The 15,113-nt window shown below is 42.6% G+C and overlaps 1 protein-coding gene across 5 annotated transcripts in view; it reads right to left on the bottom strand.

Moving 5' to 3' along the window:
• Positions 1-15,113, bottom strand: part of uso1 (USO1 vesicle transport factor) — an 87,566-nt gene that overhangs the window by 17,369 nt on the left and 55,084 nt on the right. For all 5 annotated transcript variants that reach the window (XM_084318532.1, XM_084318533.1, XM_084318534.1 and 2 more), the window contains 7 exons: positions 13,802-13,912; positions 11,238-11,356; positions 10,186-10,367; positions 9,587-9,708; positions 7,761-7,899; positions 4,635-4,801; positions 2,737-2,802 (listed from right to left, as the gene is read on the bottom strand). In XM_084318532.1, the coding sequence (XP_084174658.1) occupies positions 2,737-2,802; positions 4,635-4,801; positions 7,761-7,899; positions 9,587-9,708; positions 10,186-10,367; positions 11,238-11,356; positions 13,802-13,912 (906 nt within the window). The remainder of the gene's footprint in view (positions 1-2,736; positions 2,803-4,634; positions 4,802-7,760; positions 7,900-9,586; positions 9,709-10,185; positions 10,368-11,237; positions 11,357-13,801; positions 13,913-15,113) is intronic.

Here is a 15,113-nt window from a genome sequence, read left to right as displayed (position 1 = left end):
ACCTGTGGCAACAAACACAACAACAGCCAGCAGAGAAAGAGATTCTCCAACGGCGTTGGAGATGGATTGGCCATACACTCCGTAAACCATCCCCGAGCATCACAAGACAATCTCTCAGGTGGAACCCCCAAGGGTAAAGAAAGAGAGGCTGACCACGAAACACCTGGCGCAGAGACTTGGAAGATGATGCCAAGAAGATGGGACACACCTGGGGCCAGCTTGAGAGGTTGGCTCAGGATCGGGATGCTTGGAGAACCCTTGTTGACGGCCTATGCCCCAAATGGGGTAAAAGGCGTAAGTAAGTAATATTATGATTTACAATGGATTTAGACCACTAACTCATTCAGCGCCAGGGGTCGCTGTCTACCTTCTGGCCATCGCTGTAGTCAATGGGGAGACTGCGAAACTTGTGAGTGCTTAAAATAGATCTTATATTATAGCTATGGGTCTAATAACACCGTCGATTGTCAGTGAGTTGCTTCTGGTCAATATGCAAAAAACAGATTGTTTTTTCATCCGTACATTTCCGTTTTATACCGTTTTGAATGAGTATAGTTTTGGTGATTCTTAGTACCGTAATTTTCTGACTATAAGCCGCGCCTTTTCGACCCTGCGGCTTATATAACGGTGCGGCTAATCTATGGATTTTTACAGCTAACGGCCACTAGGGGACCTCCTAAATCTATGGATTTTACAGGTTACATGAAGAGTTTATCGCCGGCCACTAGAGGGCAGCACCTTACCAGTAGCCAACCGGATATGCCTTGCTCTGTTATGGTATTGCTGATCGGCCATCTTGGTTTTCACGGACATTCATTCACTCGCCTCGAGTCGAGACGTTCATTCAATTGTTCATGTGAGATGTTTACTTCACTGTTATTGTTGATATATATTATATAGATATATATTTGTTACTATAGTGTTGTTATTTGTTATTGAGTGCACCGTTTAAGTTTGAAAGTTGAAAAGTTTGTGTGTCTGAAACGCTGTGTGTGAAATGTTAAAGGGGAACTCCAACATTTTGGGAAATTAGCTTATTTAACATCTTCCCTGGAGTTAGACAAGAAGATACATACCTTTTTTGTCTCTGTGCGTGCATTTTAGCTTTGGGAATAGACGCTCCGTTAGCATAGCTTAGCTTCATCACTGGAAGTGAGGCAGGACAGTAGCCTTACAGTGCCTTACAGTGTATTGCAAGGTCTGACATTGACCAAACTTGATATGCATGACCTTGGTGGGCTCTAGGTCAACTCCTGAAAAGGGGGTCAATGTCAGACTTTGCAATCAAAAGTTAGGGGGCTAATAACCCTTGCCATAATTTCAGTGCGCCCCCTAACTTTTGATTGCAAGGTCTGACATTGACCCCCTTTTCAGGAGTTGACCTAGAGCCAACCAAGGTCATGCATATCAAATTTGGTCAATGTCAGACCTTGCAATACACTGTAAGGCACTGTAAGGCTACTGTCCTGCCTCACTTCCAGTGATGAAGCTAAGCTATGCTAACGGAGCGTCTATTCCCAAAGCTAAAATGCACGCACAGAGACAAAAAAGGTATGTATCTTCTTGTCTAACTCCAGGGAAGATGTTAAATAAGATAATTTCCCAAAATGTTGGAGTTCCCCTTTAATAAATGGGAGCTTCCTCAAACAGCCATCTCTTTCCCGACAATCCCCTCTGTGCACGAACCCTTACATATGGTAATTAAACATTAAAACACCTGCAGCTTATAGTCCAGTGCGGCTTATATATGTACACATCATTCAATTTAGCTGCTGCGGCTTATATTCAGGTGCGCCTTATAGTCAGAAGATTATGGTAATCCCAGGAAAAGACGCGATAATAGCCCTTTAGTGAAATCCACTTATCACGTTGTCATTTTTCGCCTGATTATCGAATCTTCCTGAAATCAACGCTAGATTATCGTTATTATCCTTCCTCATGCACCCATGAAATGGGGCTTGTAGCGGGGCGGGGCGCACGCCCCCCCCCCCCCCCCCCCACACCCAACGGTAAAAAGCACAATACAGTCCACACACACAGCTTCGATCGCGGGAGAAAGAAATATCAGATCAACGCAAGATTTGATATATAGTGTTCTTACCTTGTCTGATGTAATGCAAAAAAAATAATCCAATTATCTGATCGCCATTCCAAATACTGCGGAGTATCCATCCCACGTTGTCCGACATTGCATATGAAGGGGGGGGGGCAGCCTCGCAGATGTATCGTTGTAAACGCTCGTCCTGCCGGAGTATTTAAACCCCGCCCGCACGGCTAAGATCGGCCCAGAAAAGAAACTACATCGTTTCTAATGGAGTACAATACCGTCTGGAAGGCGTAGGCGGCGGTATTTGCCCTTTTGCGAGCTCAGACCCATTCCCAATGATAACATCAGGCTGGATGAATGAAAAATGAATGGATATAGCTAATAAAAGAAAGAACTATTAAAACCAGACTTTTCTCGTGATTGGCGCTGAACGGTTGGCGAGTTAACCCGACTTTTCTCGTGATTGGCGCAGAATGAGTTAAGCCAAGCTTATTTTTCCATATACAGATCGAACTCTTCAAGAATGTATATGAATACATCCCAACATTGATAAGGTAGAAAATCACAGATGGGACCTTTAACATAGACAAACTTATTTCACTGCAGATGAACGGAGTCCCGGTGACTGGATTACATGTACATTTCTCCCTGGGAGACTAATAAGAAATCAGTATCAGGATGAATCTTACCTGCAGTCGTTCTGTGTTGTCTGAACCACCTGCTGTCGCTTCTGCCGTCTGTATCGCATCTGACCTCTATGAGACGACATCAAATTAACACAAATAAAAACACGCTCCATCAGTCGACGTTGGCGATGATCTCTCGTGTTACTGGAACGACATGCTGATGCCAGAAGAAACAATGGAAAACAACCAAGTGCAGCTTCCGCTCATACCCAACACCAGATACTGGGCTGATGTCGGCATTAAACAGGGTATCACACCAAAGACGTTCCACAATACAGGATAGTGGATCTCTTTAATGGAGAAACAATTGATTCGAATTAGGGCTGTCAGTTTATCGCGTTAATTAGATTAATTAATTACACAGAAAATAATCGCGTTATGAAAATTAACTCAAAATTAATTACATTTTTTTTTTTTTAATAATAATTTTTTTTTTTGTATCTCATTCATTCGATAAGCATGTAGAATACACATTTACAGATTTTTTTTAATATGGTCCATTTGCATGTTCTTGGTATCTGATTCTAGGGACATCTATGAATCTCAGGGAATGTATTCCCAGTGTCAGAAATACTGTGGGCTAGATCCACAAAGAATGGATTGCACGGTGCAAGTTGCACCCTTACTTACAATTCATTATGAATTGAAAATGGGGGACCCTGATGTAAACAAGACGAAAGTCTTTCTCTGGTCTGCATTCCCTTAACAATTGTGTGTATTGAGCCGTACTGTATTGTACCCATTCTGCAATCTGTTAATAACATTTTCATTCAATCAATCAATCTGCGCGGTGATTGATTGAATGAACATTTTATTTTAAGTAAATTGTAATGAACCAAATGAGAATATCAATAATTTTTTTTTTATCTTTGACTGTGAATAACACCATGCTCAAATTGACCAGACCTGACAAATCTAAGCAAATTAATAGATGGAAGATGATTAAACAGAAGGTTTTGTAGATACAGTACTGAATTCTGCCATCTGGACACATGCAATTTGAAATATGATTATAGAATATAGAATATGAGGCATAAAATGGTAATGTGATTAAAATGCGATTAATTAGATTAATTAATTACAAATCCTGTAATTAATTAGATAAAAAAATGTAATCGCCTGACAGCACTAATTCGAATATATCTTCATACTTTTTTACCAATGGCCCCAAACTAAGTCTCAAGGTGAGTTCAAACCAGTTGCCAGACTCTAGATGAGCAGCCTGACAGTCTGGGGGCTGATTGTAGCTCTAGAGATGAGCAGCCTGACAGTCTGGGGGCTGATTGTAGCTCTAGAGATGAGCAGCCTGACAGTCTGGGGGCTGATTGTGGCTCTAGATATGAGCAGCCTGACAGTCTGGGGGCTGATTGTGGCTCTAGAGATGAGCAGCCTGACAGTCTGGGGGCTGATTGTAGCTCTAGAGATGCGCAGCCTGACAGTCTGGGGGCTGATTGTAGCTCTAGAGATGAGCAGCCTGACAGTCAGGGTATATCTGGATCAGTCTGGGGGTAGTTGGGTCTGAATGGTCAGCAAAACATATCTGCCAGTGTTCAAGGGTCAGGACTTTGACCCTCTTAACAACCCCAGACCTCTTAAGATTATTTTCTTAAATTTAAGATGTTTAGATTTTGTTGGGGCCAGAATCTGCTTTTCCCTTCATGTGACCCATCCGTTGCCTAGCGTGCAACACCATTATATCGGCAAAGCACATGTTTAACTCAAGACCAGTCATGTAGTCTGAATTGCTGTCATTGGGCAGGATTAAGTCTCAAGTCTATATTGTTCAGTAACACCACAACGGATTCCAATCGGAACTTGCTATCGGGTGATACTTTTTAAGCCCCCCCATCCACACACACACCCACACCCACCCACCCACACACACACACACGTATACTGACCAGTGTGTGGATGAGTGTGTCTTTGTCGCTGAGCTGTGTCTGCAGCAGTGTGTGTTGCTTGCGGAGCTCCTCCGTCTCTTCTCGGAGCTGTGTGAGCCCCTCTGTCTGGAGCCCGTTGACCTGGGAGACCTCCCCCTGGCTGTTGGCCTGACCCTGGTTATCTTTACCTGGATTCAGTGGGACAACAAGTACACCAATATTTTTACTGAAGTAGAAATACCCTAGCGAAATAGCACTGTGGTAAAAGAGTCATCCATTAAGCATTTTACTTAAAGGAACACGTCAACATTATGGGAAATACGTCACTTCAGGCAACTTATGCCCGTCCGGGTCGCGTGTACCACTTCCGCAACGGATTTGATTTCCGGGGTTGGCCTGATTGGCCGCGACGGCCACGTGACACGCTGTGGCACGCCCCCGCGGCAGCCGCAGCGGCAAGCGCGCTACTGCTGGAGTTCACTTCGCCTTTCACATCGCTGCCTGTCAGGAACCGGTGTAATAATATTGTCACGTTGGCGAAAGCAGGATGAGAGAGCGTAGATTTCGCTGTGTATCATTTAATCATTTATCATTTAACATTTGAAAGGCATACATTGTTGTCATACAGAAGTACAGAATACTTTTATCCAAAATGCTTCTTACTGTTACACTGTTAGAGACTGTGCTAGACAAATGAATTACTAATTCGGTAATAGCATAACTAATAACGTTAGTAAGCACTGCTTATATGCTTATTATGTCTGCGGGGTACAGTAAACGTTTCTCCCGGTACATTCTGAAGAGCACACCGCTGTATGTTGGAGAACCAGCGGTCTTCCGCTCCTCCTCACTCGAGTGAGAGCACTGTGTGACGCGAGCAGGAAGGAGGAGATGGGAGTCCTTCCAATCGGAATATGTTGTTTCTTTACACATATGTTGGATTATGAATATGTCTTTATAGCTATGCTGCCAGGCTGGTCCGCGACCCTCCGTACTGCGATCACCAGCGGGGAGAATATGCATACGCGAGCGGCATCGCTGAGCTCTGGTGTCCGCTGGAGCAAACCAGAGACGGTCTTATTATGGGGCTTATGCCGAGAAGCAGTAACACAACATTGCAACTGTTGTGTTACTGCTTTCTGACCGAATTAGTCATTCATTTGTAGCTATAAAGACATATTCATAATCCAACATATGTGTAAAGAAACAACATATTCCGATTGGAAGGACTCCCATCTCCTCCTTCCTGCTCGCGTCACACAGTGCTCTCACTCGAGTGAGGAGGAGCGGAAGACCGCTGGTTCTCCAACATACAGCGGTGTGCTCTTCAGAATGTACCGGGAGAAACGTTTACTGTACCCCGCAGACATAATAAGCATATGAGCAGTGCTTACTAACGTTATTAGTTACGCTATTTCTGACCGAATTTGTCTAGCACAGTCTCTAACAGTGTAACAGTAAGAAGCATTTTGGATAAAAGTATTCTGTACTTCTGTATGACAACAATGTATGCCTTTCAAATGTTAAATGATAAATGATTAAATGATACACAGCGAAATCTACGCTCTCTCATCCTGCTTTCGCCAACGGCAGCGCGCTTGCCGCTGCGGCTGCCGCGGGGCGTGTCACGTGGCCGTCGCGGCCAATCAGGCCAACCCCGGAAATCAAATCCGTTGCGGAAGTGGTACACGCGTCCGGGTCATAGTACTACTGGCTATATGGCTCTGGTTAGCGTTACCCCACTAACGTTAGCATTATGGCTACTGTCGTGAACCATTTTAGATCGGGGCATGTAGAGGAGTTTGGGGAACGAGTAAAATGTGCAGGTCCTCTTCTCAGACCTGTGGGGCAAAGCACTGCACGCATCATGCCTGCTAGCAAGCTACACGTCGCAGCATGTTGATACGATAGTAGCCCACTCTGTGCATCACAGTCACGAAACGGGCTACCACGATAGCTATTAGCTAACTAACGTTAACGTTACAAGCTCAAACACCTTATAACTACTACTATTGTCGTGTCCATAAGTTCCCTGGCAGAATACTTGTGAGGACAAAGGTATACAAAGAGGAGAGAACCATTTTAAATCGGGCATTGTTAGGAGTTTCGAGAATGCTGGCTACCAAGCTAAGCTACGTTAGCTAACTTAGCTACTAACGTTATATACACAATATGTACAACGACACAATGATTTACATTATTACAAATATGGTAACGTGGTTGTGGCTTTTATAGTGGTTAGCTTTAGAGATGAATGGCTATGATCACGGAGCAATAGTGTTAGGTGAAACAGAGACTAGCTCCTAGGCTAGTAGTAACAAGAAGGCTCTCTGCTTCCTGCCACTACCTGCCTGTGACTCTCAGAGCCCCTCGCTGCCCTGCACCTGATGTGACGTCATCATTAAGATGACACACGCATGCTATGAACCATGGATTAAAATATGCATGTGCGTGGCGGTTAGGTGGCCGAGCGGAGATTGCGTTCGTCACCAACCCCGGAGCTGTGAGCTGGATTCGCCTGTTCGAATCCAGCTCACAGCTCCGGGGTTGTCACCAGCTTGGCTGGCCGTCTGCACCAATACAATTGGCTGTATTGGAGGGTGGGAGAAGCTGGCGGGGTGGGTCCGGGTCGTTGTAAACAGCGACTCCTACAGTTCGGTCGGGGCGCCTGCTAAGCGCGGATAGGACTTGAGGGGGATAGTGTGGTCCTCCCACACGCTACGCCCTCTCGATGAGAATCCGCGCTGCCAGGTGAAAAGAAGCGGTGATTGGCTGGACGTGTGTCGGAGGAAGCACGTGGTAGCCTCCACTCTCCCAGATGATCTGACTGTGGGGGGTAAGTGCGCAGCGACCAGGAAGGGACTGGGAATTGGCATACGACTAACATTGGGATGGGAGAAAATCGGAGGAAAAATGGAGGGGGAAAAAGACCAATAAAAAAAAGAAATATGCATGTGCGTGAGGTTGTGGTTTGGTCGACAAAATGTTTGATAAAAACGCTAAAACTGGGTAAATTTCGATAAAAAAAAAAGTCCCTCTTCATGAAAGTCAGCGTTGGCCTAGTCACATTGTTTATTGAACAAAAATACAACCTGCAAGTTGGCCTTTAAGGATTATCTTAAAGTTCTAGTTGGTTACTGAGCCCACCTAGTTTGAGCTTGAGGATATTGTACTGGTCTTTGTGCTGCTGGATCTGGGAGAGCTGCAGCGTGGTAGTAGTCTGCATCCGTTCGTTCTGGGACGTCATGGAGGAGACCTTCTCCTTCATCTCCTGGAGCTGAGCATCCTGGGAGAATAGAAACAGTGCAAATCAAGTAGTTAAAGACACCATAATTATTTTTGTTAGAAATTTATGTATTTGTTGTACACATGACCAAAAACATGTGAGATGGATACCGTGTAAAGATAAATCAATTGGTGAATTGGCTTGGTGGTTGGCTTATGTGTGAGCAAGGTTTCCCCTAAATGTTTGAGTAAAGGGTAAAGTCCTAGGACCCAGTCTTATTTGCAGTATCAGTTGAAGTACCAGTTAGTTTAAAAAAAAAAACATTTATTTAGATAGATATTTCCACTTGTGGAAATTAGTCTTTGGCTGCACCATGGTTGCAATCAACAAAACAGTACAAACACAAAAGACATTGGGCCAAAACATAGACAAAATAAAAACACAAACAGAGCTTTAGGTACCTAACGGTAAATAATTCATCAGAGCAATGGGATGTAGTATGGTCGGGTTGGGTACCTTTCACATTTGAACCGATACCGGTACCCAACGGTACCTTTTTTCTGTACTTTAGTCTCTAAAAATGTAATCTACCTACCCCAGTTGTAAAAAAGAAAAAAATCCAAACTTTAAATAATTTATTATCATATATAATATTGCAGCGAGCGTTGTCTGCATCTAGCCTTGTAAAGTGTAACAACACTTGCAACCGTTTTCGGCTTGCCATTGCCCTGACTGCTTTGTTGTTGAATCAAGTCAAATCCTAGGTATATTGTGCATGTGAACGTTGACGTGAACGTGCGGCACACTTCATAGGTTTAGTTTCGCGGTAAACTAAACATTGACGTCGTCGGACCAAAAAGAATAATAATAATAATTAAGTTAAAAAAATATATATATATATTTATTTTTTTCAGTACCGAAATGTGGCACTGACGGATCTCACGTGACTCGGTAGTACCAACATGATTCGGTCGGTACCCTTAAAAGTACCTAATTCGGTACCCATCCCTAAGTATGGAAGACTTCTTAAATATATTGTTGGGGACTAGGGGAACTCTATAGCGCCTTCCAGGTGGAAGCTTTTCAAACTCACTATGAAGGGGATGCAAAAGATCAGACTTCCTTCAGATTTCCCTATAATATTTATTTGTAGAGATGCCCCTTTTGGAATCCTTATATCATCATAGATGTACTCATTATATTGTTATTTCCTCTATCTTTGTATATCATCATAGATGTACTCAATATATTGTTATTTCCTCTATATTTGTATATCATCATAGATGTACTCAATATATTGTTATTTCCTCTATCTTTGTATATCATCATAGATGTACTCAATATATTGTTATTTCCTCTATATTTGTATATCATCATAGATGTACTCAATATATTGTTATTTCCTCTATATTTGTATATCATCATAGATGTACTCAATATATTGTTATTTCCTCTATCTTTGTATATCATCATAGATGTACTCAATATATTGTTATTTCCTCTATCTTTGTATATCATCACATTATGTACTCAATATGTTATTTCCTCCATCTTTGTATATCATCATAGATTGATATACAATGTTTTAGGTAAGTAATGACACCCATCAATTAATTTTGATAGTCTTTAAATAGCAGTAGAGGGCAAATTCTTAGCGGTGCTGGGGCATCACTGCTGTATAATTCTCGAGGAACTGTGCTCTGATCAGCTCTTTGTACTGAGGCATTATGCAGGTCACGTTGTTTACCTGTTCTCTGATCAGCTCTTTGTACTGAGTCACGATGCTGTCATGCTGTTCCAGTGTCTTCTTAACTTCCTCCTCTTTCTTGTCCTCCTCGCTGGACTTGTGGACTGCTTTAGTTATCACACCTTTGGAGACAAAACATGACCTTACTTACAGGTTCTTATGCAAATGTAGAATTGCCTGACAAGGGAATAGAGTTACCATGACCTAAAATGTGAAAGTGATGTGAAATGTAATTTTTTTTTTTTTTTTTAAAGAAACATTTTGAAAAAACTCAAAAGCAATGTCTCTTTTGAGTTTTCATGTAGGAACTATTTTCTACTGAACTACACCCCACAGAGTAACATCTTGAGTAACCCGGGTCATGATTTGTGGAAAGAGACATCACCATTCAGCTCCATTGCATTGAGAGTGACAGCAGACATTTCTATGGCTCCCGAAAACTAGGCAAATCACACCAAAAGAATCTGGATGCATTATGGCTCAAATGTTTTATTTTGGGTGAGCTGCCCCTTTAAGGAAATCCCAACACAGTATCCCTGTCCTGCCGACATGACAGAATGATGGTCCTGTGGTGAAGTGAGCCGTTAGCCCTGACTGACCCTCTAGTTCTTTGACCAGCTTGGTGAACTCGTGGTCGAACAGCATCTGTTCTGGTGAGGGGAAGACTGGCTGTGGTTTCTGGGCGGCGCGCGAGTACAGCTCGTGTTTGGTGATGAAGCCCAGCTTCTCTGCGAAGTTCTCCTTCCCAATGCGCTTCTCGATCAGCTGCTTCAGCTTCTCTCTGAACGGGACATCACGGGGGAGACGGGAGGGGTTAAATAGGTCTTGGAATTTTGCGGAATTTTGCAGTAGGCAACTTTGGAGAAATTAGCAAGAGTGAGTTCATCTTCCCAGCAGAAATAGAGCATGCTCTGCATCACTTTTCAATGCCATGCATGTGCAACATACTGTAGGTTTTCCAGACTCCCAGAGAAGTTTATATTGAGTTATCTATAATAACCTTGACACACACACACACTGCTAATAACGTGCTCGTGTGTGGTGACACACACACACACACACACACACACACACACACACACACACATTCATGTTGGTTAATTGATATGACAGATATTGTTTATCATGTTAAAAAATAATAATAGGGCGGCCGGGTGGCGCAGCGGTCTAAGCGTCTGCCCACCACCACAGAGACAGTGGGATCGAATCCAGCTGTGGTGCTTCCGGGTTGGGCGACCGTCCATACCAACACAATTGGCAGTGTTAGAGGGTGGGAAAAAACCCAGCGAGGGTGGGTCCTGGTCGTTGTAAAAAAAACAGCGACTCCTACAGATCGGTCTGGGCGCCTGCACAGCGAGGTCGGATCCTGGGGGAGGTAGTGTCCTCCACACGTTACACTCCCCCAGTGAGAGTCTGCGCTGCCAGGTGAAAAGAAGTGGAGATTGGCTACACATGTGTCGGAGGAAGCATGTGATAGTCTCCGCCCTCCCAGACCGACGGTAGGGGGGTAGAGCACGCAACGACCAGGTAGGGGATTGGGAATTGGCATAACGACTAACATTGGGATGGGAGAAAAACGGAAAAAGAAAGGGGGAAAAAGATAAAGTAAATAAAAAATTATAATAATAAATAAATAAAAAAGGTGCCTTACTTGGTGTAGTTCTCCAGTGAGTTGTCGTTGTAGTAGATGCAGATGCCCAGGAGCAGAGCACACAGACCCTGGACCAGCCTCTCATCCTCCCCCAGGTTCTCAGAGATCTGACCAGTCAGCTACAGCAAGGGCACCGGGTTAAGGACCAACTCAACACCAGGGGGCCTCAGACCTCCACCTGGTCCAGGAGGCGTGTAGCTTATTGCCAGCGGAAGAGTGCAAGAATGCTTCCGCATTCGTCACCGCACGCCAGTACGGTAATGCGCCTTTCCTTTCGCCCCGCTCAGACAAATGCATGTAGTACATTGCAACACAACGCAGCATTTCCGCGTACATTGCAACGAATCACTTGGAGTTTGAAAGTGATATCAGAAGAAACTACTCAACCTCGGCTGTCTTTAACTATGAGTGAACACAACGCATTGTAACGTTAACGCAGCTGTCAACTGTACTTTACTATGGAATATACATGTATATTATCGCGACGCGTCGTCACAGACTAAACAGTGTTCTGGATTTTCCTACAATGGATTATTGATTGTAAATTGAACCCTTGCACTGAAGAACCATTATGAATCTGTGTTAGAAAATGTTTTGGATCTAAATCACTTGGAGTTTGAAAGTGATATCAGAAGAAACTACTCAACCTCGGCTGTCTTTAACTATGAGTGAACACAACACATTGTAACGTTAACGCAGCTGTCAACTGTACTTATCTAAACATGGTAAGTTAGAGTGCTGTGTTCACTCATAGTTAAATACAGTAGAGGTTGAGTACTTCATTATCTAAAGATGGTAAGTTAGAGTGTTGTGTTCAGTCAGACAGTAGACTAAGACAAGTAGAGGTTGAGTACTTTATTATCTAAACATGGTAAGTTAGAGTGTTGTGTTCGCTCATAGTTAAATACAGTAGAGGTTGAGTACTTCATTATCTAAACATGGTAAGTTAGAGTGTTGTGTTCACTCATAGTTAAAGACAGCCGAGGTTGAGTAGTTTCTTCTGATATCACTTTCAAACTCCAAGTGATTCGTTGCAATGTACGCGGAAATGCTGCGTTGTGTTGCAATGTACTACATGCATTTGTCTGAGCAGGGCGAAAGGAAAGGCGCATTACCGTACTGGCGTGCGGTGACGAATGCGGAAGCATTCTTGCACTCTTCCGCTGGCAATAAGCTACACGCATCCAGGAGGGAGTGGACTGGGCTCTTCCTTCTCATGACGGAGCCTTTGGTAAAGCAGCCGTCTCTAACCCGTCTGCACTGCACTAGGGCTCTAGATCTAATCTAATCTATGTCTTTTATATTGTAGTTTTAACAAAACAAAAAGATTAGGGTTCACGTGAATGTGACATGTTATAGCTATAATCCAGTAAACAAAACAAGACAATGGACCTTTACCAATGATTTTTTTTAAGTAAAATAAAGAAAAAAACAACAAGGCAACTATGTACATCCTGAGTAGCCACTGGACGAAGTCATCATCTGCCTGGCAACAAAACAGCACGTCAAGTCATTTATATGTTAACACTATCAGTGCCACTGGTTAACATGGTAAAACATGGTTGAATGCCAGCACCCACTTCAATGATAGCGTTGTGAACGCATAATCTATGTCTTAAATTATGGCTATGTGTCTAATCTGCCAGTCGCTTATCAATGACTTGTTTGCAGTCAACATTGTCGAAACGGATTATTATTATTATTATTTTTTTAATCGGTTCATTTCCGTTTTATAGCATTTTGAAAAGCCCTCGTTTTCTTGAAAGTTTCAGGAAAATATAAAGATTCCGTGATAAACGGCATTTACTGGAATATTCTGGAATACACAAAAAACGTTGTCATTTTTCAGCCTATTTATGAATAGTTTTAAAATAAAGGCTAGATTATCGATAGTATATGTGTACTTAAGCACGCTAGAGAAGCGAGCTGAAAAATCTATTCTCTCATTTCCTGATCAGCGCGCACACACACACATGGGGCAAACGCTGATATATAGGTGAAAACAGATCCGATTACCCCAAGACTGGTCAAATAGATTCCTTACCTCAGATCAGATGTTCTCCAAAAAGATTATTCCAATTCCTGATCGCCATTCCAAATATCGATCGCGTTTATTGATTCAGCACTGGGTACTGTAAATATGTATTCCACACTGTTTTCCAGCTCGGCAATCACTTCGGTCTCTTCAGATGGCTTGCCGGAAAAGTAAAATGAGGAAACTGGATCACCCCCCCCCCCCCCCCCACCAGTCTAATCCAATGGGGTGCAGTTACACAGGGAGAGACGATAGGGGGCGGTATTTTCCCCAATGGAGCTCAGAGAGAGGTTGCTGCACTAACCTGAGGCTCGATTGATGAAATATGAGTTAAAATCGCAAATATAAATAAATAACGCTATATAGCGTTGCTGGCATTCAACAGTCGGCATGAACTAACGACATAAAGCGTCCGTGGCACTCAAGGGATCAAATAAAATGTAAATACATTCAAATAAATATCAATAAAAATAGATTGCTTGGTCCTTGAAAAGCCTATGTTAACACAGATGGTCAGAGTGAAGGATACAAAGGGCACGTTCTCCTGGTTGTGCAGGAAGTGAGTGACGGCGATGGGACAGTTGCTGATCCAGGTGCAGAGCAGCATGAGGAGACCCACCCTGGTTTGAACCTTACTGCCCTGTTGTGAAGGAGGAGGGAGGGAGGGACACACACTCAACGGTCACGTTAACACACTCTAGTAGAGCAGGAACGATGGTTACAAATACAGTACACTGCAAATAATTATTAAAAAAATTAACAAGCCTTGCAAGAACTTTTATCTTGCATGTAGACTTTTAAAGATTATTTCTGTGATATTTTAAGTCAAGTTTATCTTACTGTGCCGATAGATTGACTGGCTTCGAGAAGTATTGTGACAATATGACGTTTTGTTACTGGTTTTATGTAACGTCTCTACACCTAAAATCTTAAAAGTTTCAACATTAAACTCTCTTAATATTTTTTTTTATTTCTTAGTGACTTAAAATATATTGATATTAATCCAAGGGAGTCTAAATCCAAGATAAAAACACTTGCAAAGCGTGTCATATTTTACAGTGTAGTGCTAAAAGCCCTCTGAAGAGGGAACATTCCACAGAACCTGATAACAAACTGAGATGCAGGACTTGGAGACCGCGGAGGACCAGACCAGCTCTCTGGGAGGCATTAGTCCTAGATCCCAGTTCATTACGACCGTATTAGAACAAATCCTGGAGATGTACATTAAATACAAATGCCCGTCCCAAGTCCTGATCAGATCGGATCTGACTTTCTTAAGGCCAGTCATTATTTTGTTTGGCAACAATGATAAGTAATTTCTGTTAAGCAGATCTGTAATTTGTGCTTGCATACTGGGACACATTTGATTTAATTCAGTCAATAAAAATAACAAATAAATAAATCCAAGGCCAACAGAACTGATGCACTTGCATTCCATTCAAACAGCAAAAACAAGAGGCTGCTTAGTAAAACGTCAAAGCCATGTTTAAATTCAAGCTGAAACAGCATTTCCAGAGGATCTAGATTCTGTATCGTCAAACAGGATATAACGAGAGGAATTTGATTTGATCATTGAAAACATCAGGATCAATGCGTCTCTAGGGGCAAAAAAGTCATGATATCATTGGTTGAAATTGGTTTGTGCGAGCCTACGTAGTAAGCAGTGCACATGACATATTTTGTTTTACATGAAGAAAGCATCATTGGATTTTAATAGAACACTACGAAGAAATTTGAAAGAAATATAGTTAAATAGGTGCACAATAATAAGAGGGAGGAAGTGATCTACAGTTTAAAAAAAGAAATGCATTTTTCATTTCAGCTCGTCTCCAAATATAAGC

This window comes from Notolepis coatsorum (assembly GCF_963971535.1).
Source record: "Notolepis coatsorum genome assembly, chromosome: 7".
Lineage (NCBI taxonomy): Eukaryota > Metazoa > Chordata > Actinopteri > Aulopiformes > Paralepididae > Notolepis > Notolepis coatsorum.
This window is presented reverse-complemented; position numbering and strand designations above follow the sequence as displayed.